We start from the raw sequence: 25242 nt of genomic DNA, 5'->3' as shown, positions 1-25242 counted from the left end.
CATGGTAGGTAAAATATGACATACATGGTAGGTACAATATGACATACATGGTAGGTACAATATGACCTATATGGTAGTAACAATTTGACATATATGGTAGTTACAATATGACATACATGGTAGGTACAATATGACATACATGGTAGGTACAATATGACATATAAGGTAGTAACAATATGACATATATGGTAGGTACAGTATCAGATACATGGTAGATACAGTATGAGATACATGGAAGGTACAATATGAGATACATGGTAGGTACAATATGTGATACATGGTAGGTACAATAGGACATATAAGGTAGTAACAATATGACATATATGGTCGATACAGTATGAGATACATGGTAGGTACAGTATGAGATACATGGTAGGTATAGTATGAGATACATGGTAGGTATAGTATGAGATACATGGTAGGTATTGTATGAGATACATGGTAGGTATAGTATGAGATACATGGTAGGTATAGTATGAGATACATGGTAGGTATAGTATGAGATACATGGTAGGTATTTTATGAGATACATGGTAGGTACAGTATGGCATACATTGTAGGAACACTACGACATACATGGCAAGTACAATATGGCATACATGGTAGGTACACTATGATCTACATGGTAGGTACAATATACGATACATGGTAGGTACACTATGGCATACATGGTAGGTACACTTTGGCATAAATGGTAGATACAGTATGACATAGATGGTAAGTACAGTATTAGAGACATGGTAGATACGGTATGAGATACATGGAAGGTATAAAATGAGATGCATGGTAGGAACAATATGAGATACATGATAGATACAATATGAGATACATGGTAGGTACAATATGAGATACATGGTAGGAACAATATGAGATACATGGAAGGTATAGTATGAGATACATGGTAGGTATTGTATGAGATACATGGTAGGTATTGTAAGAGATACATGGTAGGTACAGTATCAGATACATGGTAGGTATTTTATGAGATACATGGTAGGTATTGTATGAGATACATGGTAGGTACAATATGAGATACATGGTAGGAACAATATGAGACACATGGAAGGCATAGTATGAGATACATGGTAGGTATTGTATGAGATACATGGTAGGTATTGTAAGAGACACATGGTAGGTACAGTATCAGATACATGGTAGGTATTTTATGAGATACATGGTAGGTATTGTATGAGATACATGGTAGGTACAGTATCAGATACATGGTAGGTATTGTATGAGATACATGGTAGGTACAGTATCAGATACATGGTAGGTATTGTAAGAGATACATGGTAGGCATTGTATGAGATACATGGTAGGTATTGTATGAGATACATGGTAGGTATTGTATGAGTTACATGGTAGGTATAGTATGAGATACATGGTAGGTACAGTATCAGATACATGGTAGGTATTGTAAGAGATACATGGAAGGTATTGTAAGAGATACATGGTAGGTATTGTATGAGATACATGGTAGGTATTGTATGAGATACATGGTAGGTACAGTATCAGATACATGGTAGGTATTTTATGAGATACATGGTAGGTATTGTATGAGATACATGGTAGGTACAATATGAGATACATGGTAGGTACTAGTAAATTATTTTCACGGAAGGAAATGCATGTGATAAGGAGCACACTCAGAACTATCAAACATGTGAAAAGGAACACAGTCAGGACAATCATACATGTAATCAGGAACGCAGCCAGGACCATCGTACATGTAATAAGGAACACAGTCAGGAAAATCATACATGTTAAAAGGAAGACAGCCAGGACAATCATACATGTAATAAGGAACACAGCCAGGACAATCGTACATGTAATAAGGAACACAACCAGGACAATCTAACATGAAATAAGGAACACAGCCAGGACAATCATACATGTAATAAGGAACACAGTCAGGACAATCATACATGTAATAAGGAATACAGCCAGGACAATCTAACATGAAATAAGGAACACAGCTAGGACAATCATACATGTAATAAGGAACACATTCAGGACAATCATACATGTAATAAGGAATACAGCCAGGACAATCATACATGTAATAAGGAATACAGTCAGGACAATCATATATGTAATAAGGAACACTGCCAGGACAATCTAACATGAAATAAGGAACACAGCCAGGACAATCATACATGTTATAAGGAACACAGCCAGGACAATCATACATGTAATAAGGAACACATTCAGGACAATCATACATGTAATAAGGAACACAGCCAGGACAATCATACATGTAATAAGGAACACAGTCAGGAAAATCATACATGTTATAAGGAATACAGTCAGGACAATCATACATGTAATAAGGAACACATTCAGGACAATCATGCATGTAATAAGGAACACACCAGGACAATCATACATGTAATAAGGAACACAGCCAGGACAATCATACATGTTATAAGGAACACAGCCAGGACAATCATACATGTAATAAGGAACACATTCAGGACAATCATACATGTCATAAGGAACACAGCCAGGACAATCATACATGCAATAAGGAACACAATCAGGAAAGATCATACATGTAATAAGGAACATAGTCAGGACAATCATACATGTCATAAGGAACACAGCCAGGACAATCATACATGTAATAAGGAACACAGTCAGGAAAATCATACATGTAATAAGGAATACAGTCAGGGCAATCAAAAATGTAATAAAAAACACATTCAGGACATTCATACATGATATAAGGAACGCAGCCAGGGAAAAAACAATCATGTAATAAGGAATACAGTAAGGGCAATCATTAGAGAAAATGAAGAGTCGATACAAGATGTTAATGTGTGAATAAGAAACATATATGTATAATTGTTTATAAGAAACGTACAAATGGCTTTGAAAAAGAAAACAATTTTTATGACACGAGGCCGCTAAATCGCCGACTTAAAAGCGTTAGACCGCTTGTGCGATATCGACTTGTTTTTACTAATGTTGATAATCGCGTCAGAATGTTCATATGTGCAACATTTTTTTTATTATTATCTTTGAAGAAAAGCTTAAAAAATTCTAGGCCGCCAAGACGCCAAACTTCACGCCGCTATGCCGCTTGGTCCCTAACTGCTCGCCGCTAAAGCGTTTATTTCACACCGCTAACTATAATTAATATACACACACTGTAACAATGTACACAACATAATATACACCGTGTTGAAAATGAGATCATCTCATTCGTGCATGTCTGTTGTATCTTTACTTTAGAGTATCAAATACGCCTAAATAATAAACACGTTTTCCGCGATGATTGCAGAAACAAATGTTTCACTATTGCTCATTTGTAACAAGTCATGCAAACATTGTTACAACATTGTAATTATGTTAAGGTTTTATAAGACATACCTCACACAAATAAATATGAACCAATAAGCTGTTTATTCTTTAATGAAAAATTGTACAAAATCAATAAAAATCTCAACCCAACGTTTCCCCTTATCTTTTTGTCGTACTCTACCCTTGTCCTAACGATACCATCTTCTTGCTACCCCTTTCCCAAAGCCCATTCTCTGCGTGGCTGACAATGACTTCCAAGCATGGACCAAAGCCCAACGCCCTGTACGTGAATATATTCGAGTTATCGATTGGCATAGTAAGAACTCAACCGAGTGTCGAAGAATCACCTAAATATGTGGTGTATTGTTTTCCGTTCTTCTAATTCCCGAGCAGTAATCACCCCTGTCTCTACCACCAAAGTCCGCCAGCGTTTTTTGGTTTGCAAAGACTATACCAGCATTTGTCTGCAAGCATAGTCAGCCAGCGTTTGTCGGTGAGCACAAGCTGTCAGCATTAATCGGTGATCACTGTCTGACAGCATTTGGCGGTGAGCATTGTCTGTCGGCATTAGTCGGTGATCACTGTCTGACAGCATCAGTCGGTCAGCACTGTCTGTAAGCATCAGTAGGTGATCACTGTCTGTCAGCATTAGTCGGTGAGCACTGTCTGACAGCAGTGGGTGAGCACTGTCTGACAGCATTTGTCGGTGAGCACTGTCTGATAGCATTTGTCGGTGAGCACTGTCTGACAGCATTTGACGGTGAGCACTGTCTGTCAGCATTAGTCGGTGAGCACTGTCTGACAGCAGTGGATGATCACTGTCTGTCAGCATTAGTCGGTGATCACTGTCTGACAGCAGTGGGTGAGCACTGTCTGACAACATTTGTCGGTGAGCACTGTCTGATAGCATTTGTCGGTGAGCACTGTCTGACAGCATTTGACGGTGAGCACTGTCTGTCAGCATTAGTTGGTGAGCACTGTCTGACAGCAGTGGATGATCACTGTCTGACAGCATTAGTCGGTGATCACTGTCTGACAGCAGTGGGTGAGCACTGTCTGACAACATTTGTCGATGAGCACTGTCTGATAGCATTAGTCGGTGAGCACTGTCTGACAGCATTTGACGGTGAGCACTGTTTGTCAGCATTTGTCCATGAGCACAGTCTGACAGCATTTGTCGGTGAGCACTGTCTGACAGCGTTTGACGGTGAGCACTGTCTGTCAGCATTAGTCGGTGATCACTGTCTGACAGTATTTTTCGGTGAGCACTGTCTGACAGCATTTGTCGTGAGCACTGTCTGGCAGCATTTGTCGATGAGCACTGTCTGACAGCATTTGCCGATGAGCACTGTCTGACAGCATAAGTCGATTAACACTGTCTGACAGCATAAGTCGATGAGCACTGTCTGCCAGCATCAGTCGGTGATCACTGTCTGCCAGCATCAGTCGATCAACACAGTCTGTCAGTATTAGTCGATGAGCACTGTCTGCCAGCATCAGTCGGTGATCACTGTCTGCCAGCATCAGTCGATGAGCACTGTCTGACAGCATAAGTCGATCAACACTGTCTGACAGCATTAGTCGATTAGTACTGTCTGCCAGCATCAGTCGGTGATCACTGTCTGCCAGCATCCGTCGATGAGCACTGTCTGGCTGCATTAGTCGATCAACAATGTCTGTCAGCATTAGTCGATGAGCACTGTATGCCAGCATTAGTCGATTAACACTGTCTGACAGCATTAGTCGATCAACACTATCTGAAAGCATTTGTCGATGAGCACTGTCTGCCAGCATCAGTCGATGAGCACTGTCTGTCAGCATTAGTCGATGAGCACGGTCTGCCAGCATCAGTCGGTGATCACTGTCTGCCAGCATCAGTCGATGATCACTGTCTGACAGCATTAGTCAATCAACACTGTCTGATAGCATTAGTCGGTGAGCACTGTCTGTCAGCATTTGATGGTGAGCACTGTCTGTCAGCATTAGTCGGTGAGCACTGCCTGAAAACATTTATCGGTGGGCATTGCCTGGTTGTGATCACTGTCAGTCAATGTGTGTTGCTGAACACTGTCAGCCATTGACGAAGAACACATTCTGTCAGCGATTGCCAGTGAGCATTGTCTGTTAACGGTTGTCGGTGAGCACAGTCTGTAAGCGTTTGCATTTTCAGAAAAATCGAAAAGATACTCAGACAACATTGTTCAATGAAAAATACAGTTAGATCACATCATGCTGACGTCATACTGACATAGGCATCTGATTATAACTAGGTAGCGCCTGCGTAGCATGGCAAACATTAAGGGATCATGTTTCTAGGTGCAAAGTCGTCGTCCGTGTCCACAACGTCAGACTTTTATTTCCGCTTTGCAACTTAAGCATATGTTTTCTCATCTTTACCAAAACTTGTTCACAATGTTGATTGGCATTGCACCTCGACTAAGATCGATCCACGGTCAGATCGTACTAGATTCATGGCACTTGAATTGTCAAAACTCTACAAACTTTAAATAAAAAAGCGGGCGCCTTCATTCAATTTGCAGATTTTTTGTTTGAAAATATCTAAACGCAGATGTGGCTTGGTCTAGTGATATTAACATGCACTTGTGTAAGACATACTATTCCTCAATTTCCTAGTCGGCCTATAATGAGACATCGAAGGGAAGACATGTTTGATCTTTGAGGGACTGATGGGGAGTGTAAGTAGTGGCTTCCCTTAAACACTTAAAAATTGATTACTTTCAAGTTCAAGTAACATCTGTCTTACCATCGGAACTCTCAAATACACGTATTGGTGTGTTTCACTGATAAATTAAACTGAAAAAAACAATACTAAAAGCAAGTCTGTATTCCATCACAACACTGACGAAACATTTCGCATTAATTTCCATCGGCTTGTTTAAAATTCAGCTCGCGCAATCAATCCAACCAAGAGGTTTGTAACTTGATATCTTATATCACGAAGAACATTGATACGTTTGAGTATACAGTCGAACCCCTTTGGCTCGAAATCGTTTGGCTCGAACTAAAATAATGTAAAGGACCGATCTTTTAAAACTGAAGGTAAGCCTTCCCTTCTTGGCTCGATTTTTTCAAGGTTCGAATTAAATTTCCCGGTCCCTGTAAGTTCGACCCAAAGGGTTTCTACTGTATACTATTATATATAATGAGCATAAACCGATGTGTATGCTATAGTTGCCTGACTACAGAACTTGAACTTGAATATCAACGCAGAAAAGCGACCCTAATGCGAGGGCTACCATTGTTAATGTCATCTTTATTCTATGATTGGTCGAGAAAATAAAAGAACATAATTTATCATATTGGTTAGAACTTTATACATGTATTTGTTAAACGGTTGATGTATAATAGTTGTCGTTGAATAGTCCTGAACATATTCTGGTATAGCTTAGCTCACATTAACAACGTCATACTACTGGTGTGATAATAAGAAACTCCTAGCTTATGTATCAGGCACGTCATATGGTCCTGTCACATGTCTTCATACGAGCAGGGCTTCCTGTTCACAGTTCACCTAGGATCGGATCCGTTGTTCCCTCCTTCCAGTGTGGTGGCCAGGTCGCCTGTACCGACGGACGCTTCGTGATGGCCTCGTAATACTTCAGGAGGGCAGGAAACTCGCGGAAACTAGCGCCCATGCGCATAAGGAAGGCGAGAAACGGATAGACCGCAACGTCTGCCAGTGTGAAATTGTTCCCAACCATGTAAGCATGTCCGTTCAGTGCCTGCGCAAAAAAACGGAAGTAAGCAACGCACGTATACGTAAGGAATACACGTGTACATGTGTACAATTTTAATGGCTCTTTAGAAAATCCTATACAACAATATATCTCCTCTGCTCACCTTCTCCCAATATCCCAGTTCGACCTTGGCTTTCTCCATGCGCTCCTTGATGATTTTATCATCCCGGTCTTCCGGTTTAGTCTGCCAGTGGTAGTACACGAGCTCCTTGATGATGTTGGTCTGCACGTTCTGTGCCTCAAACATCCGCTGGTAGACTTGTGCGCGCTCAGGACCGGAAGTTGGCAGCAGGCGATTACTGTCAGTGCTATAGTTTTCCTCCAGATACATCAATATAGCATTGGATTCGTTGACCACCACGTCACCGTCACGGAACGTCGGTACCTGTAAAACACACCAAGAGCGCCATCATCCACTACGATACAAACGCTCTGCTGTAGAAGCAGGTATGATTCAATACCTTCCTTTTTATTATAAATGTTTTTCAAAATTTTTGTGCAACATAATAAGATGTCTGTATAGCCATCTTATTGTCCCCGACAAGCCTGCCCTTTCATAGAGATCCCCACCCCATCCACCCCGTCGCCCGAGAGTATGTTTCACGCATTGAAACATCATTCACTTAAATCGAAGTGCACGTACGTCGATTTCATTGTGGTAAACCAGTACATAGATGTGCATACATGTAGGATAAAGATTTCTCATTTTGATAAAGGAAAAAATAACCAAGGTTGAAAGACAATCAGAGAGAAGTCTTTACTTGCTCGTTTCAGTGTGTATGATGACACTTAAGAAGTTCATTATTTAAAAATACACAAGGAGTTAATTCAAGGCAAAAGCGTGTCTAAAAGCCCATAATAAAAAACATCTGTTTTTAACCTGAAAGGATTACTTGCAAGTGATAACTCTTTTACCATATTAATCATATATTAAAATTTTAAAGCACATACCCATTAGAAAACTGAAATTTATGTAATGGTTACATTTGTTGACAAATCCTATCCGTTGTATTTCAATAAATACAGTCGAACTCCGTTGGCTCGAACTCCCAGGTGAAGATACCTCGAGCCTCAGAAAATTCGAGCTTAACGGGAATAATAACATTCATTCTAGCACACCGGATAGGCATTTCCGGTGACGTCAGCCGTGCTGGAAAATCCCATCCGGCATCCCCCCATGCCAGATGAGTCACGCACTGTGACGTAATACTTTTTATTTCTTTTATTATATACTTTAAGTAACCATAATTATGAGATTTCAATAGATGAGTTTCATAAACATTAACTTTGCAAAAATATATCTTCACAACAAAACGAAATAACCCTTCAAAGACTTCATATCGAAGGAACTTATTGACGTTGACAGTGAATAAAAATTACTGCGCGTCATGACGTCAGTAAACATTATCGCACGCGCTTTTTGGTGAAATGTACAAAAATGAGCTTTTTTATGCAGTTTCTTTACAAAAAATATTAATTAAGGTATGCTAGAAAAAATATCTATCATGTGTATACGTTCCGGATTGAAAAATCCGACCCTCGGGCACGCTGCGTAGCCGGTAACTCGGCAAGCCTCGTTACCAGGCAACACAGGTGCCCTCGGGTCGGATTTGTCTATCCGGAACGGGAACACATGACAGATATTATTAGTATAATGAAATGGGTCCTTAACATCAAGTTCACGCCAACGATAATTCGAGCCAATCGAGTTCGAGCCAACGGTTCGACAGTGCTTCAATGCTGAACCTTTTTTTCATTTACATGTACGTTTTATGGTATTTGTTCTACTTTATATCAAATGTTGACAAAAAGACCAAGGCAGATACGGTTCATACAAGTAATTACAAATTGCTATGGTAATTGGGCCACTAGCGGATCGCGGGGGGGGGGGGGATCGGGGCTCCAGTGAACTCCAGTTTGATTACAGTAAAGTATTAGAAAGAAACAATGTGCATTGAATACATTTAAATACTAGTTTAAAATTAGCTTAATTTATCAAGGAGGATGTCATAAAATCACCACAAATAATTAATCCCATTAAAACCTATTTGGCTGATACCTGCAATGTTAAATATATGCTGGTTTTCGCACCTGAAGGTGACAGTGACACCTTATATGCCGTGTTGTGATTTAACATTCATGAATGTGGTACACAAACTACATAAAATACAGTTAAACTGACCTGTACTTACTTTTCACCAAGTCTGGTATCAACATTCATTGTTGTTAATTTGATCTAAGAACGATATACCTTATCGGATTAATTGTTATTAAAAACTGACCATTAAGGTGAATGAAGTCAATGATGTATGACAATAATATAACCATAGATGAATATTGAATACCATCCAAGTCAATAATACAGTGCAATCATACTGCAACATGCTAGCTATCATATCAGTAAACAAGTGTTCTAAATTGTGCCCTTACCTGTCCTCGCGGATTTAACGTAATTATCTCATCTGTTTTGTGTTCCTTCTTTGAGAATGAGACCATCTTGTTTGGGCACCCTTCCCAGAGGCCCTTCTCTGCGAGGCTGATCATGGGTTTCCAGCACGGGCCCGAGCCCGATCCCCAATAAAGGAACATCTTAGAGTTGTCCATATTGCTGCTATACTGACACGGTGTAAAACTAAAATATTTCCCTGCTTGCAATATCGGCATCGGATACTCTAATTACAAGATACAAGAATCTTTAAAGTCGGGTAATTATTTACAATAAACATAAGCTCAATGAGCTATTTTCCTGGAAATAAAAGCAAATATATATATGAGCACATGTAAGAGCAAGTATTTACAAAAGCCGTTCATTATCATATTCATGCATTCGTACTGTTCTGGTTTTGCGGTTCTAGTGTTTTTGAGTTAGCTCGCCTAAACACCAAATGAGTGTCGTTTTTTCGTACGTGGTTCGCCGTAGTAGCACCTCCCCACTGGCTGACCCCTATATCCCGCTTGTGTACGCGATATTCACAGTGTGGTTAAAGTGCCGGTAAATTGAGCACTGTCTGCGTTTGTTGGTGAAAACAGTCTGCCATCGTTTGTTGATGATCACTGTTTGCCAGTGTTCGTTGTTGAGCACTGTCTCTCATTGTTTGTTGCTGATCACGGTCTGCCAGCGTTTCTTGGTGAGCAAGGTACGCGTCTTCCAGCGTTATTGAGTGAGCGCAGTCTGCCAGTGTTGGTGGGTGACGCAGTCTTCCGGTGTTGTTTGTTGAGCACAGTCTGCCAACCTTGGTTGGTGAGCGAAGTCAGCAAGCGAAGGTTGGTAAGCGAAGTCTTCCAGTGTTGGTTGGTGAGCACGGTTTTCAAGCGTTGGTTGGTGAGCACAGTCTTCCAGCGTTGGTTGGTGAACGCAGACTTCCATCGTTGGTTGGCGAGCACAGTCTTCCAGTGTTGGTGAGTGAGGGCTGTCTGCCAGCGTTAGTGGGTTAGCATTGTCTTCCAGCGACGGCGGCTGAGCGCAGTCTGCCAGCGTTGGTGGAAGGCGCAGTCTGCAAGCGATGGTGGATGAGCACTGTCTTCACGCGTTGGTGGGTGAGCGCAGTCTACCAGCGTTGGTGGGTTAGCGCAGTCTACAAGCGATGGTTAGTGGGCACTGTCTGCCAGTATTTGTGGGTGAGCACAGTCTTCCGGCGTTGGTGGGATAGCGCAGTCTGCCAGCGTTGGTTGGTGAACACTCTCTACCACTGTTGGTTGGTGAGCGCAGTCTTCCAGCATAGGTGGGTGAGAACTTTCTGTCAGCGTTGGTTGGTGAGCGAAGTCTGCAAGCGTTGGTTGATGAGCACAGTCTACCAGCGTTGGTGGCTGAACACTGGCTGCAAGCGTTGGTTGGTGAGCACAGTCTACCAGCGTTGGTTGATGAGCACAGTATACGAGCGTTGGTGGTTAAGCACTGTCTACCAGCGTTGGTTGGTGAGCATTGTCTACCAGCGTTAGTTGGTGAGCACTGTCTACCAGCGTTGGTTGGTGAGCACAGTCTACCAGCGTCGGTTGGTGAGCATTGTCTACCAGCGTTGGTTGGTGAGCACTGTCTTCCAGCGTTGGTTGGTGAGCACTGTCTACCAGCGTTGGTTGGTGAGCACTGTCTACCAGCGTTGGATGGTGAGCACTGCCTACCAGCGTTGGTTGGTGAGCACTGTCTACCAGCGTTGGTTGGTGAGCACTGTCTACCAGCGTTGGTTGGTGAGCACTGTCTACCAGCGTTGGTTGGTGAGCACTGTCTACAAGCGTTGGTTGGTGAGCACTGTCTACCAGCGTTGGTTGGTGAGCACTGTCTACCAGCGTTGGTTGGTGATCACTGTCTACCAGCGTTAATTGGTGAGCACTGTCTACCAGCGTTGGTTGGTGAGCACAGTCTACCAGCGTTGGTTGGTGAGCACTGTCTACCGGCGTTAGTTGGTGAGCACTGTCTTCCAGCGTTGGTTGGTGAGCACAGTCTACCAGCGTCGGTTGGTGAGCATTGTCTACCAGCGTTGGTTGGTGAGCACTGTCTTCCAGCGTCGGTTGGTGAGCATTGTCTACCAGCGTTGGTTGGTGAGCACAGTCTACCAGCGTCGGTTGGTGAGCATTGTCTACCAGCGTTGGTTGGTGAGCACAGTCTACCAGCGTTGGTTGGTGAGCATTGTCTACCAGTGTTAGTTGGTGAGCACTGTCTACCAGCGTTGGTTGGTGAGCACAGTCTACCAGCGTCGGTTGATGAGCATTGTCTACCAGCGTTGGTTGGTGAGCACTGTCTTCCAGCGTTGGTTGGTGAGCACTGTCTACCAGCGTTGGTAAGTGAGCACAGTCTGCACGCTTTGGTCGGTTAGTACTGATCACAGTCTATCAGCGATCGTCGGTGAGAGCAATTGTCGGTGAGCATAGTGTTTGTCAAAGTGAGCACTGTCTTCCAGCGATTGTCGGTGAGCACTCTCTTCCAGCGATTGTCGGTAAGCAATGTCCGTGAGCGATTTTCGGTGAGCAAAGTCTGTCAGCGATTGTCGGTAAGCAATGTCTGTGAGCGATTGTTGGTAAGCACTGTCTTCCAGCGATTGTCGGTGAGCAATGTCTTCCAGCGATTGTCGGTGAGCACTGTCTGTCAGCGATTGTCGGTGAGCAATGTATGTGAGCGATTGTCGGTGAGCACAGTCTGTCAGCGATTGTCGGTAAGCAATGTCTGTGAGCGATTGTCAAGGTGAGCACAGTCTGTCAGCGATTCTCGGTGAGCACAGTCTGTCAGCGAATGTCGCTGAGCAGTCTGTCAGTGACTGTAATTGAGCACAGTCCGTCAGCGATTGTCGGTGAGAGCAGCGTTTGTCAAGGTGAACACAGTCCGTCAGCGATTGGCGGTGAGAACAGTCTGTCAGCGATTGACGGTGACAACAGCCTGTCAGCGATTGTCGGTGAGAGCGATTGTCGGTGAGCACAGTCCGTCAGCGATTGTCGGTGAGCACATTCTGTCAGCGATTGTCAAGGTAACCACAGTCAGCGATTGGCGTTAGGCACTATTTTTCAATGATTTACGGTGAGCTCTGTCTGCCAGCGTTTGCATTTTAGCAAAACTCGAAAAGATACTCAGATAACATAGATCAATGATAAATACAGTAAGAGATCTAGTCATGCTAACATAGGCACCTGAGTATAACTTGCTGGCGCCTGCGAAGCATGGCAAACATTTAGGGGTCATGTTTCTTAGGTCAAAGTCGTCGTCCGTGTCCACAACGTCACACTTTTATTTCCGCTTTGCAACTTAAGCATATGTTATCTCATCTTTACCAAAACTTGTTCACAATGCTGATTGGCATTGCACCTCGACTAAGATCGATCCACGGTCAGATCGTACTAGAGTCATGGCACTTGAATTGTCAAAACTCGACCAACTTCAAATAAAAAAGCGGGCGCCTTCATTCAATTAGCAGAATTCTTGTTTGAAAATATTAAAACGCAGATGTGGTTTGGTCTAGTGGTATAAACATGCACTTGTGTAACACATAATATTCCTCAATTTCCTAGTCGGTATATCATGAGACATCGAAGCGAAGACATGTTTGATCTTTGAGGGACTGATGGGGAGTGTAAATACACATATATTGGCTTCCCTAAACACTAAAAGTTGCTAATTTTCAAGTAACATCTGTCTTACCATTGGAACTCTCAAATACATGTATTGTTGTATTTCACTGATAAACTTAAAAACACTCTAAAAAAGTCTACATTCAATTATAACACGGATAAGACAGTTCGTATAAATATCCATAGGCTTGTTTTAAATTCAACACGGGCAATCAATCCAACCAAGCATTTTGTCACTTGATATCTTATATCCCGAAAAACATTGTTAAGGTCATCTTTTTTATATAACTGGTCGAGAAAATAAAACAACACATTTTATATTGGTTAGACCTTTATAGTTTATACATGTTTTTGTTAAACGGAAAAATGTATATTGGTCATCGTTGAATGGAAAGAGTCCTGAATATATTCTGTAATAGCTTAGCTCACATTAACATCGCCATAATACTGCTGTGATGATAAGGAATTCCTAGCTTATGTATCAGGCACATGGCCCTGTCACATGTCTTCATACGAGCAGGGCTTCCTGTTCACAGTTCACCCAAGATCGGGTCCGTTGTTCCCTCCTTCCAGTGTGGTGGCCAGGTCGCCTGTACCGACGGACGCTTCGTGATGGCCTCGTAATACTTCAGGAGGGCAGGAAACTCGCGGAAACTAGCGCCCATGCGCATAAGGAAGGCGAGAAACGGATAGACCGCAACGTCTGCCAGTGTGAAATTATTCCCAACCATGTAAGCATGTCCGTTCAGCGCCTGCGCAAAAAAAACCCCGGAAGTAAGCAACGCACGTATACTTAAGGAATACACGTGTACATGTTTAACGATTAAAACTTTTAATGATAATTGACAATATCATGCATAACAATATATCTCCCCTGCTCACCTTCTCCCAGTATCCCAGTTCGACCTTGGCTTTCTCCATGCGCTCCTTGACGATTTTATCATCCCGGTCTTCCGGTTTAGTCCTCCAGTGGTAGACCACGAGCTCCTTGATGATGTTGGTCTGCACGTTCTGTGCCTCAAACATCCGCTGGTAGACTTGCGCGCGCTCAGGACCGGAAGTTGGCAGCAGGCGATTGCCGTCTTTGCTATAGTTCTCTTCCAGATACATCAATATAGCATCGGATTCGTTGACCACCACGTCGCCGTCACGGAACGTCGGTACCTGTAAAACACAGCAATAGCGTCATCACCAACTCCGATACAAACACTCTACTGTCATAGCAGGTATGATTCAATACCTTTCTTTTTTATTATGAATGATTTTCAAAATTTGTACAACAGAAACAGATGTCTGTATAACCATCTTATTATTCCTGTCACATGTCTTCACACGAGCACGGCAATTGCAGTCATTCTTATAACTTGTTTTCCCAACTTGCCCTTCAACTTTAACCGGTCGCCGTCACCGACGCCGACGCTAGGGCGAGTAGTTAATCCCTCCTTATTCTTCGCATAGTAAACCAGTACATAGATATATATGCATACATGTAGGATACCGAGTTCTCATTTTGATAAAGGAAAAAAAATAACCAAGGTTGAAAGATAATCAGAGAGAAGTCTTTATATCTGCTCATTTCAGTGTGTATGCAATGACACTTAAGAAGACCAGTATAATGATCAAATCATCTACCATTTAGTCCCACTCCAGTCAAGTACATGTAAAGCCTGAACAATGGCCTCAGCAAGGTTGCGCTGACATGTCATAGTCAATATGTCCACCAAACCACAACATTCATTATTTAAAAATACACAAGGAGTTAATTCAAGGCAAAAGCGTGTCTAAAAGCCCGTCATAGAAAACATGTGGATTACTTGCAAGTAATAACCCTTTTAGGAAATAAGTAATATATCAAGATTTTAAAGCACATACCCATTAGATAACAAGAAATTTGTGTAATGGTAACAGTCGTTTGCAAATCCTCTCCGTTGTATTTCAATAACTACTTCAATGCTGAACAGTGTTTTTTTTACTCTCAATGAAAGTTGAACATGTACGTTTTATGGTACATGTATATATTCAGATATTGACAAATAGATCAAGGCATATACGATTTATACAAGTAATTACACATTGCTATGTTTTGCCACTTGCGGTTCGATGGGGGGGGGGGGGGGGGGGGGCTCCAGTGAACTTCAGTTTGATGTCAGTAAAGTCGAAAAAAACACACCATGCATTGAATACATTTAAATACCTATTTTTTGCCGGTCCAACCCGGGGAGCCGAGCCTCGGCACGGCCGCAAAAATAAGTTTTAAATTAGCTAAATTTCTCATGGAGGATGTCTAAATTCACAACAAATAATAAAACACATTATTTAGAAACTATCTGGTTCCATACCGGGGGGAAGAGGGGCCCATTTAGAGTTTCGCCCCCCCCCCCCCCCCCCCCCCCCCCCCCCCCCTGCAATGTCAAATGCTGGTTTTCGCAACTGTAGATGTCAGTGACACCTTAAATGTCGTGTTGTGATTTAACATTCATGAATAAGGTACACAAAATTCATAAAATATAGTTAAACTGACCTGTACTTACTTTTCACAAAGTCGATAATACAATGCAATAATATTGTAACATGCTAGCTATTATATCAGTAAACAATAAATGTTCTAAATTGTGCCCTTACCTGTCCTCGCGGATTTAACGTAAAGACCTCGTCTGTTTTGTGTTCCTTATTTGAGAATGAAATCATCTTGTTTGGGCACCCTTCCCAGAGCCCCTTCTCTGCGAGGCTGATCATGGCCTTCCAGCACGGGCCCGAGCCCGACCCCCAATAAAGGAACATCTTCGAGTTGTCCATGTTGCTGCTATACTGACACGGTGTTAAACTAAAATATTTCCCTGCTTGCAATATCGGCATCGGATATTCTAAATTCTGTTCTGTTTTTTGTTCTCGTGTTTTTAATTTAGCTCGCCTGAACATCAAATGAGTGTCGTTGTCTGTACGTCGTTCGCCGTAGTCGCGCCTCTCCATTGGCTGACCCCTCCCCCGTTTGTGTACGCGATATCACAGGGGCTTTAAGGTGCCGGTAAGCTGGGTCGGAAGTAAGGGGTACACAGAAAATCAACAAATGGCGTTATTCATTTAGAAGACTCGAACAATCTCGGGTAGATCATAAAGGAGTATTCAGGAATTAAACGGAGAGCGGGTTACACGTACCTACGATATTTTCTACATAATATTCATTATGGAACTAGGTCCAAAATGCTTTCTTCATAAACCGTTGGCGACTTTCGTTTATGATTCAGATCAGCCGCGTGGATTATATACAAATCGCTATTGCAGTCTTCCTGTATGTAGGTTGGGTTACATATCATGTTCACGTTTAAAGCTGCACTCTCACAGATTGAGCGTTTTGACAACTTTTTTTTGTCTTGGAACGAGCCAATTTTTGCAGAAATCCTTGGAAACCATTTATTTAAGACTACTGACAAAAATAAGATTGCATATTTTTATATTTAAGTACGAAAATTGATGTTTTATGCACTTTCTTAACCCGTTAGTATAACGGCTTAAGACATAAAACATTAAATTTCGAACGAAAATATGAGCATCTGCGTTCTGATCTTTTGTCAGCAGTCTGTTATCATTGGTTTGCAGAAAGTTTACGCTCCTACCTTGACAAAAAAATAAAAAAATAAGTTGTAAAAGTGGTGAATCTGTGAATGTGCAGCTTTAAAGACACATTTATAAACCTAAATATACTTCGTTTGTGCACTTAAAAACATCGCCGTGCATCATCAGTCTGCTTCATTGTAAATTAGGAATTTTAGAAGTTAACCGGATCAATGAACATCATCACCATCATCAGCAGCAGCACATGCGTATGAAACCAGGCATCATTTCTTTAAAAATTATTTATGCTTTTCTTTTACGCTGCCGTCCATGTAGTGTTAGCTTACCTGAGCAACAAGTGCTCAGAATGAGGTTTTAGCATCACTCTTTGTCCGGCGTCCGCGTGAACAAGCCACGACCCTGGGGTCACTTGTTTGATTTAGACCTGATTTAAGTTAACTATTGGTAGGTTGGTTGTCCGGCAGCCGTCGTCCACAAATGACAATTTTTGCACAGCCCGTATCTTAGATATTTGGTATGCCTTATTGTCTTACATTAAATTTGTCCCTTCTGTATATATATAATCTCGATCGGTCCGTATATCACTGTATTTTGATGAAAATCCAGTTTTATGACGTCACCGATCCATATTATATTCTTGGCCGGTCCGAACCTCGCCAAAAATGTAATATGGACCGCTGACGTCATACGCATGATTGGTTAGTGCGGCTTGCCATTTTCCTGACAACGGCGAAAAATTGTCGCCAGTAAACATTATCAGGTTTGTGAAATAAAACATTTAAATCGCTTTAAAAATATTGTCTTGTAATGAAAAGTGTACGGTATAATTTAAGAAATACAACACCACTTCGGGCCATATGGCATTATAAGGACCGTCAGTTAGCCCCCGAATGTGAATGGACCGAGGCGTTGGTGGCTGACTGGCCGGTCCTTATTTAAGAAATATTACACACCACTGAGGGTCATTATAAAGACCGGCCAGTCAGCCAACGAATGTGTACATGGACAGAGGCGCTAAGGTAGAATATAATATCATATGACCCTCAGTGGTGTGTAATATTTCTTAAATGCCTTCCCTGGCGGTCACCTATTTTAATTCAAAGATTTTTTTTCCAAAGAGCTAGAACTGACTTTGTCCAAGAGCTAGAATTAAAGAGGCTGCATTGGGATGAAGCATCATCTCGAGGTGCTCTACCAAGATTGTTTGCACCGTGCTCCGGGGGTAAAGATTTTGCTCCACCCTGGGGGTCACTTGTTTTACAAGGAAAATCTTAAAAAAAATAATTCCCAAACAACACGAGGGGGGGGGTCTTTATCGAACGGTAATACCATCTGAAATAACAGTCGGTTCAACATTCAGATCTTAATGGACATGTTGAGGCGGCTACTTATCAGACGGGTTGTCAGGTCTATTTTGGAGTTTATAACATTCACTATTTCAATAGCGCATACATTAACGCCTCGGGCACCACACAAACCGACTTGCTTGTTTACGGAGCAGTATTTTTCACTACCAACCCAATCTACCAAGTTACAGGCTGCATGCCCGTTAAGTATTCAGCTATGGATATTTTTCACCTTCATTTAAACGTAGGCTTGACCTAGACCTTGATTGTCCCTCAATGTTTCTGTTGGCAAATTTCGTCAATAAGCTTTATCACACGTCTGTTCAATTATCCTTTCTTCAATAACTGAATACGTGTGGTGCGTTTTTATACGTTTCTGACCAGACCAACATGTTCAACCTTTAGTATTCAGGTTTTGCCAATCAACAGTAGTATGCCTTATGTCGGACTTTGGCGAAATCATATATAAAGTAAAATAGCAGACGTCACATCATTTTATCATTTTTATTGGGAGTATTTTGATACATGTTCTTGTTAAATTTTACTTCAGGGTTAATTTAATCATGCTAATAAGATATCAAATTGCGACAGATCATACATCGAAAAAGATTGTTACAATGTCATGTTTACGTCACGGTGCGAGGTCCGACGTCGCATTCTAGTACTCTTCGCCTTCCTCCTCACCCTCGCCTTCGACGGAATCAACACCGACCTCTTCGTAGTCCTTTTCGAGAGCAGCCAAGTCCTCACGGGCCTCGGAGAACTCTCCCTCCTCCATACCCTCCCCAACGTACCAGTGGACGAAAGCTCGTTTGGCGTACATAAGGTCGAACTTGTGGTCAAGACGGGCCCAGGCCTCGGCGATGGCGGTCGTGTTGCTCAACATGCACACGGCACGCTGCACCTTGGCCAGATCACCACCGGGGACGACAGTGGGTGGCTGGTAGTTGATGCCGACCTTGAATCCGGTGGGACACCAGTCAACGAACTGGATGGTCCTCTTGGTCTTGATGGTGGCGATGGCGGCGTTCACGTCTTTCGGCACGACGTCACCACGGTACAGCATGCAGCAGGCCATGTACTTGCCATGACGCGGATCACACTTCACCAACTGGTTGGCCGGCTCGAAGCAGGCGTTGGTAATTTCGGCAACTGACAGCTGCTCGTGGTAGGCCTTCTCAGCAGAGATGACGGGAGCGTAGGTAGCCAGAGGGAAATGGATACGCGGGTAGGGCACCAAGTTGGTCTGGAACTCGGTCAAGTCGACGTTGAGGGCACCGTCGAACCTGAGCGAGGCAGTGATGGAGGAGACAATCTGTCCGATCAGCCTGTTCAGGTTGGTGTAGGTAGGTCGTTCAATGTCGAGGTTCCTGCGGCAGATGTCGTAGATGGCCTCGTTGTCTACCATGAAGGCGCAGTCGGAGTGCTCCAAGGTGGTGTGGGTGGTCAGAATGGAGTTGTATGGCTCAACAACGGCGGTCGCAACCTGAGGGGCGGGGTAGACGGCGAACTCCAGCTTGGACTTCTTGCCGTAGTCAACGGACAGGCGCTCCATGAGCAGGGAGGTGAAGCCAGAGCCGGTGCCACCACCGAAGGAGTGGAAGATGAGGAATCCCTGGAGACCAGTACACTGGTCAGCCAGCTTGCGAATCCTGTCAAGGACGAGGTCAACGATCTCCTTGCCGATGGTGTAGTGACCACGGGCATAATTGTTGGCGGCATCCTCCTTGCCAGTAATCAGCTGCTCGGGGTGGAACAGCTGGCGGTAGGTACCGGTTCGGACCTCATCTGGAAGGAGATATAGAGAAATTGAGTACAATTTAGTGATGTTGACCTCTATGACATAAGTAAATTTAAACATAGCAAGACAAAAAAAAATATTTCAAGAAAAGGCTGATTCATGGTGTAGCCCTATTTGAGTGTTCTAAACTTGGCAGTATATTCATATTACAGAATGTGGAAGTTTGTTAATGGAAAGGTATATTGACCACACCTATTCCAGTCGATAACTGCCTACAGTTCAATATATCGTCATAGCAGACAGTGACTAGCGGTATTAACTAGCCACAGTCCAAGGAGACGAAAACGTTCAATCATTCAAAGAGTTCCTCAATAAACACATGTTGATAGACATATATAGTGTTCTGGATGATAGAGACAAAGTGTTTCCTACATAGAAAACAAGGGTGTCAACTCACCAACGACAGTGGGCTCCAGGTCGACGAAAACGGCACGGGGCACGTGCTTGCCGGCGCCGGTCTCGCTGAAGAAAGTGTTGAAGGAGTCGTCACCCCCACCAATGGTCTTGTCTGAAGGCATCTGTCCATCTGGTTGGATCCCGTGCTCAAGGCAGTAGAGCTCCCAGCAGCCATTTCCGATCTGGACACCGGCCTGTCCGACGTGGATGGAGATGCACTCACGCTGGAAATGATAAAAAAACTTCTGTTAAATACTTCGCAAAATAAACTAGATATTTACCTTTTATTTTAACGATTGTCTTAACTTCTTTACAACAGGTAGAAATTGTTCTGCACGATATATATAATTAATTTTTAAAAATTTTTTTTTTAAACATTACAGAAGTCACAGTATATAATAATTAAACTACGATACGGGCGCCTATTAATAAGGGCTTATTTCATACTTTGAAGACGCCAAACAATAGTCACTTACGTGGTCTTAACTCATTAATAAAACACGAGCGACAAACTCATGTGATGATACAAACTAAAATAGTTAACGCTTCGCCATTTAAATTACATGAAGTGTACTAGTACGTAGTTCATGAATCACCGGAAACCAGTCTACTGATGGCGATGACTAATGTTAATACATGGGATAGGTTCGAGGCGAAGATCGATACGAACAAAGGATGCAACTTATATCATAACAGACGAAAACAAGGTCTCCGTCCATCTCAATAATATGATTGCAATATTCGCCCAATTATCTCATAAAATAGAATATAACAAATCTAAGAAGGAAATGTATCCACTTCCGAGTTTTAAATGGCGGATTATACAACACGTTTTCAAATGATAAAGTGTTTTTCACGAGTTTCAAACAGAATTACAACGTTAAAACAAGTAAATAAAATTAAACAAATGGTATAAAACAATCCTTAAAATAATAAAGGAAAAAACAAGAACTTACCATGATTAAAGTTGAGTATGATAGCAGGGAAAAATCTCACACTTGACGTGAACAGTCGTAGTAAGAAATCTCGGAATGCCGCGTAACGGCCCTGCCGCGGTTTAAATACTCGTCTGCTTCCATGATGCGTGAATCACAAATTCTCTACAGCGATTGGCTCATTTACACATGTGATCAGATTGTGAGATTTCATTGGTCAGGAATATAAATTTAAATTATATTGTTTACCAGCATTTCATTCGCAGATACCATTTATTGCAATGAGAAGGGGGACCAGTTTAGCTTTAGCGCGTGGTCAAATATACCAACATACAAAGTCGATATAGACGATGTTTAACTGTTGTAAATATAGTCGCATATTACTAGGGAGATCCATATGCGTTTATTTTACGACCGCTATTGTTTACGAAGATTATAGTAATACACCTAAACCTAAGTATTTGTATTTATCAGAACAATTTGAGTACACATGCATCTATGCATGTACAAATTAATACATTTTTGATTCAACTGCCATGGAAACCATGCCAAGATACAATTCTGCAATAGGGAATTAGTTTTCCCTTGCAGCATTCCCAATTTAAATATTGAAAACCATGTACATGTATATTGTTCAAAAAAATAAACAAACGAAAAAAGCTATTGATTGATATCTTTTAAACAATAAATTTGAATTAAATAAAATATATATCCAAATGCACGGCCTCTTAACACCGTATGGTGCAAAGAAAATGACCTGTCAACACTTTCGTGGTGCAGCTGTGCCCTTTGTTTATATGTACACATGTGAGTATGATTTAAATGTCATTTGTTAATTTTATCACGGACCTATAACCGTTTATAGGTCCGTGATTTTATTGAACGGGCATATTTCGAAAATCGGTGGTACCGTGTAAGAACACTTTTGCTGCATGTTAGCTACGATTTGGTTTCCAGAGGCGTAGCTTGCCCTACGCTAGTACGCTCGGGCGTATATATCCGTTTTGGTCCTCATAAAAGACAAGTGATAAAATCTCCAAATCAGGAATAAAAAATGAAGGCTAATGAGAAGTATCTGCAAACAAAGATTTAATGATTAAAGTTTATTGCAATTTCACTGAATATTTGCATTTCGAATCCTAAAACAGTTATATCTGTATTTATATCATAGAAAGCGATATACGGTAGGGGATTCACCCGTCCTGCTCTCACCCCGTATGACATTTTGGGACCACCCGAAAAACTTACTCAATCCTATTGGGCATACATTTCAAAATGCTTCGGGAACGCCTCTGGTTTCAATATTGTGCAAACTGTGGTGCCAGGAGCTTTTCTCCCGAATCGGACCGTTGGGCATTTTTTGAGATCTCCTTGCATTTCAAGTTCACTTCGCTCCTTGCACACACCGTATGAAAATTCCGGCGCATGCAAATATAAATGTTATATATAGTACTTTAAGTTAAATGAAATAATGATTGGTAATAATGACGCTCTAACTTACTAAACCGTGTTAAGGGAGATAAACGAGACGACCATGGCCTTTTGGATTAATTAAGTTATCTCCCTTCAACTATTAGTCCATAGTTTAGCCCTAAATATTTTGCTCAGAGCATAATCCTATCTCAAAAATCACCCTGCAGTCAATTATGGGTCCATACGGCCATGTTCACAATATGCAGGCAATTAATTAATTTCTGATCAACAGATGATAAGACTGAATAGTCAACAACTGAAGAGGTTTCTGCTTCCTGGAGGCTTATACATATATTCAGTACTCCTGTTTCAATATCAAATCATTTTACAGATCAATATAACCATGTTTCACCTTTTGTGTGTATATATTTTGTTGTATTTATATATTTTGAACGAAGCGCATAAAATTATGACACTATTTTTATTTTCAAAAATAACTGAACATTTTGTGAGAGTGCAGCTTTAAAAGAAACGTTAACATAAGCATTCAATATATATATACTGTATATATGTTTTTTATGTTCAAGATTAAATGAAAAATACCAATAATGTATCCATATTTCAACAGCTAGTCACATTTCCACATAATTATATATAAATATATAATAAATAAATATGTTTATATTATTTAATTACCATTAGTTCGAACTTTCTATTTTCATTTGTAGATCAACGGGCAATTATGAAATTTTCGCAGACATTCAAGATCTACCAAGATAAACTTCCTAGCGAAAATCTTATATTCATAAATGATTTGCTAACAGTTTTAAACAAAAGTGGAGACAGCATTCGTAAAAGTAATTTAAGGCGGTCTCTGAACTCATTTCAAGGTTGTCCTAGGGCATTTCTGGGTGAAGAATGTGCAGCAGGTTTTGCAGTGTTTAAAAATAAAATATGTTTGCCAAAAAAACTCATCCTATGCCTGTAAGAAAATACTAAAACATATTGAACAAGAGCTTATAACGGGACACTTTTCGAATGTCCTTATTAGAACTTTTAGATTTATAGCCCAAACACAAATATTAAGAACAACTGTATTGTTCAGAGGCTTGAGATATTTTTTCTCAATCTGTTCAAAATAAAAGTTTATTTTCAAATATACATGTAACTGCGTTATATATGTTTTTCTGTACATCGAAGTGTATTGATCACTTTCAACTAGATACACATACATGTTTCTAATCTGATAAGAGTAATATCAGTTACATACCTGGAAGGAATAAGGGCTATTTAGGGTCACGACAGGGTTATAAATCAAGGTAAACAGAAAACGGATGCTCCGTTGCAGCGTTGTGATGTCTTGTCCACCACTCGGGTTCTGTAAGAGCATACTTGGCCCGATAAGTTGCTCCAGGCAGGTGCGTAGTTTGGGACGTTGGAGGCCGGGGACGACGACACGTCCATTTATGAATATGGTAGCCACGAATCATTGGCTAGACGCCAAGGGAGGAGCCAGAAAAGGTTCTTCGGAAAGAGAGAGCGTAGCGACAGAAATGATAACGGGCGTGATCGTCGCCATAGACGAGAACACTATCTTCTTTGCCTGTCAGTAGCGGTGTGGACATGCGAGGGGCTGGAGCCTTTTCAATGGCACAGTTGGGTGAGATCTGAGGCGCCCGTCGTGCTCGCTTCGCGGCATGGACTTCCTTGACTATATCCGGAAAAATCGTTGAAACGACATCCGGAAAAAAGGAAAGCGGATAACAATTTGTGCTGTTTAGGATTTTAAACTAATAATTGAATAAACCTATTGAATTCAACTGAATATGAACCACAAGTACAAATTACTGTACAGCAAAAAAACAACAACAAAAAAACCAACATTCTTAATTACTGAATGTATTGTTTTATAAGAAGTTACATCAAGCTACTGTTAAGTGAAATAAGAAATTATACTAACAAAGTGTGATTTTTCTTGGATAACAGAGTCTTAGCCCCTATGAAAAACATACCATGTTAATTTGGCTGCTTTGACGGGAATGGGGGCCAGAAAGTGCGGTACTGTTTCACATACGCTACTGTGCGTGCGTGCGGGTAAAGACAATGGCGTTGCTTTTTATGGAGCTGGAAACCGTTCAGGCGTAAAATATCAGACTTTGGATGTGTATGCGGGCGTTTTTGTTGATACCAAATTAGTTTCAGTTTTAATTTCAGCAGTTACGAAACCGGTTTTGATAGTTTTGCTTGAAATAACAAGTGCATAGTTTTGTGTACATTTTCAACAACATGGCGGAGCTACTGTAGCTACTGAGCTCCACAAATACTAATATAACCCTTTTCATTTAGCCCATTTGCCCATTGTAAGGCATTGCTATAAAAAAGATTTTCAACAAACGTGGTTGATCACTTTCAGCCATGTTGTTTTCGAAGTAAACTAGTTTTCGGATGGAACGAACCGATGAAACCGCCTCCCGTAGGAGTTTCGATTGTTTCGAAAAACCGGTTTCGGTTTTCGTAAAAAACCCGATTAAAACTGGTTTTAGTTTAATTGAAACTGTTACAACAAATACACAGTTCATGAAACCGATATAAAACCGAAACCAGTTTATTACCAACAAAAACGCCCTTTTTGTGACGGGCTAAGCGCTAGTGGTATTGAATGT

At 41.5% G+C, this 25242-nt stretch overlaps 3 protein-coding genes across 3 annotated transcripts; all 3 read right to left on the bottom strand.

The window, feature by feature from the left end:
- Positions 1-6614: 6614 nt before the first annotated feature.
- LOC128216999 (glutathione S-transferase A-like) lies at positions 6615-9699 on the bottom strand. Its single transcript, XM_052923778.1, has 3 exons — positions 9492-9699; positions 7165-7446; positions 6615-7046 (listed from the first exon to the last, which is right to left on the bottom strand). Exons 1-3 carry the CDS (start codon positions 9663-9665, stop codon positions 6825-6827), a joined length of 678 nt encoding a protein of 225 aa, XP_052779738.1. The 5' UTR covers positions 9666-9699; the 3' UTR covers positions 6615-6824.
- Positions 9700-13201: 3502 nt separating this feature from the next.
- LOC128216997 (glutathione S-transferase A-like) lies at positions 13202-15954 on the bottom strand. The gene is made up of 3 exons (XM_052923777.1): positions 15738-15954; positions 13998-14279; positions 13202-13867 (listed from the first exon to the last, which is right to left on the bottom strand). Exons 1-3 carry the CDS (start codon positions 15909-15911, stop codon positions 13646-13648), a joined length of 678 nt encoding a protein of 225 aa, XP_052779737.1. The 5' UTR covers positions 15912-15954; the 3' UTR covers positions 13202-13645.
- Positions 15955-18524: 2570 nt separating this feature from the next.
- Positions 18525-21317, bottom strand: LOC128216995 (tubulin alpha-1A chain-like). Its single transcript, XM_052923775.1, has 3 exons — positions 21188-21317; positions 20233-20455; positions 18525-19822 (listed from the first exon to the last, which is right to left on the bottom strand). Exons 1-3 carry the CDS (start codon positions 21188-21190, stop codon positions 18693-18695), a joined length of 1356 nt encoding a protein of 451 aa, XP_052779735.1. The 5' UTR covers positions 21191-21317; the 3' UTR covers positions 18525-18692.
- Positions 21318-25242: the final 3925 nt, after the last annotated feature.

The sequence above is a fragment of the Mya arenaria genome, chromosome 14, assembly GCF_026914265.1.
Source record: "Mya arenaria isolate MELC-2E11 chromosome 14, ASM2691426v1".
Classification (NCBI taxonomy): Eukaryota; Metazoa; Mollusca; class Bivalvia; order Myida; family Myidae; genus Mya; species Mya arenaria.
The sequence above is the reverse complement of the archived record's forward strand: the minus strand, read 5'-3'. Positions and strand labels throughout refer to the sequence as shown.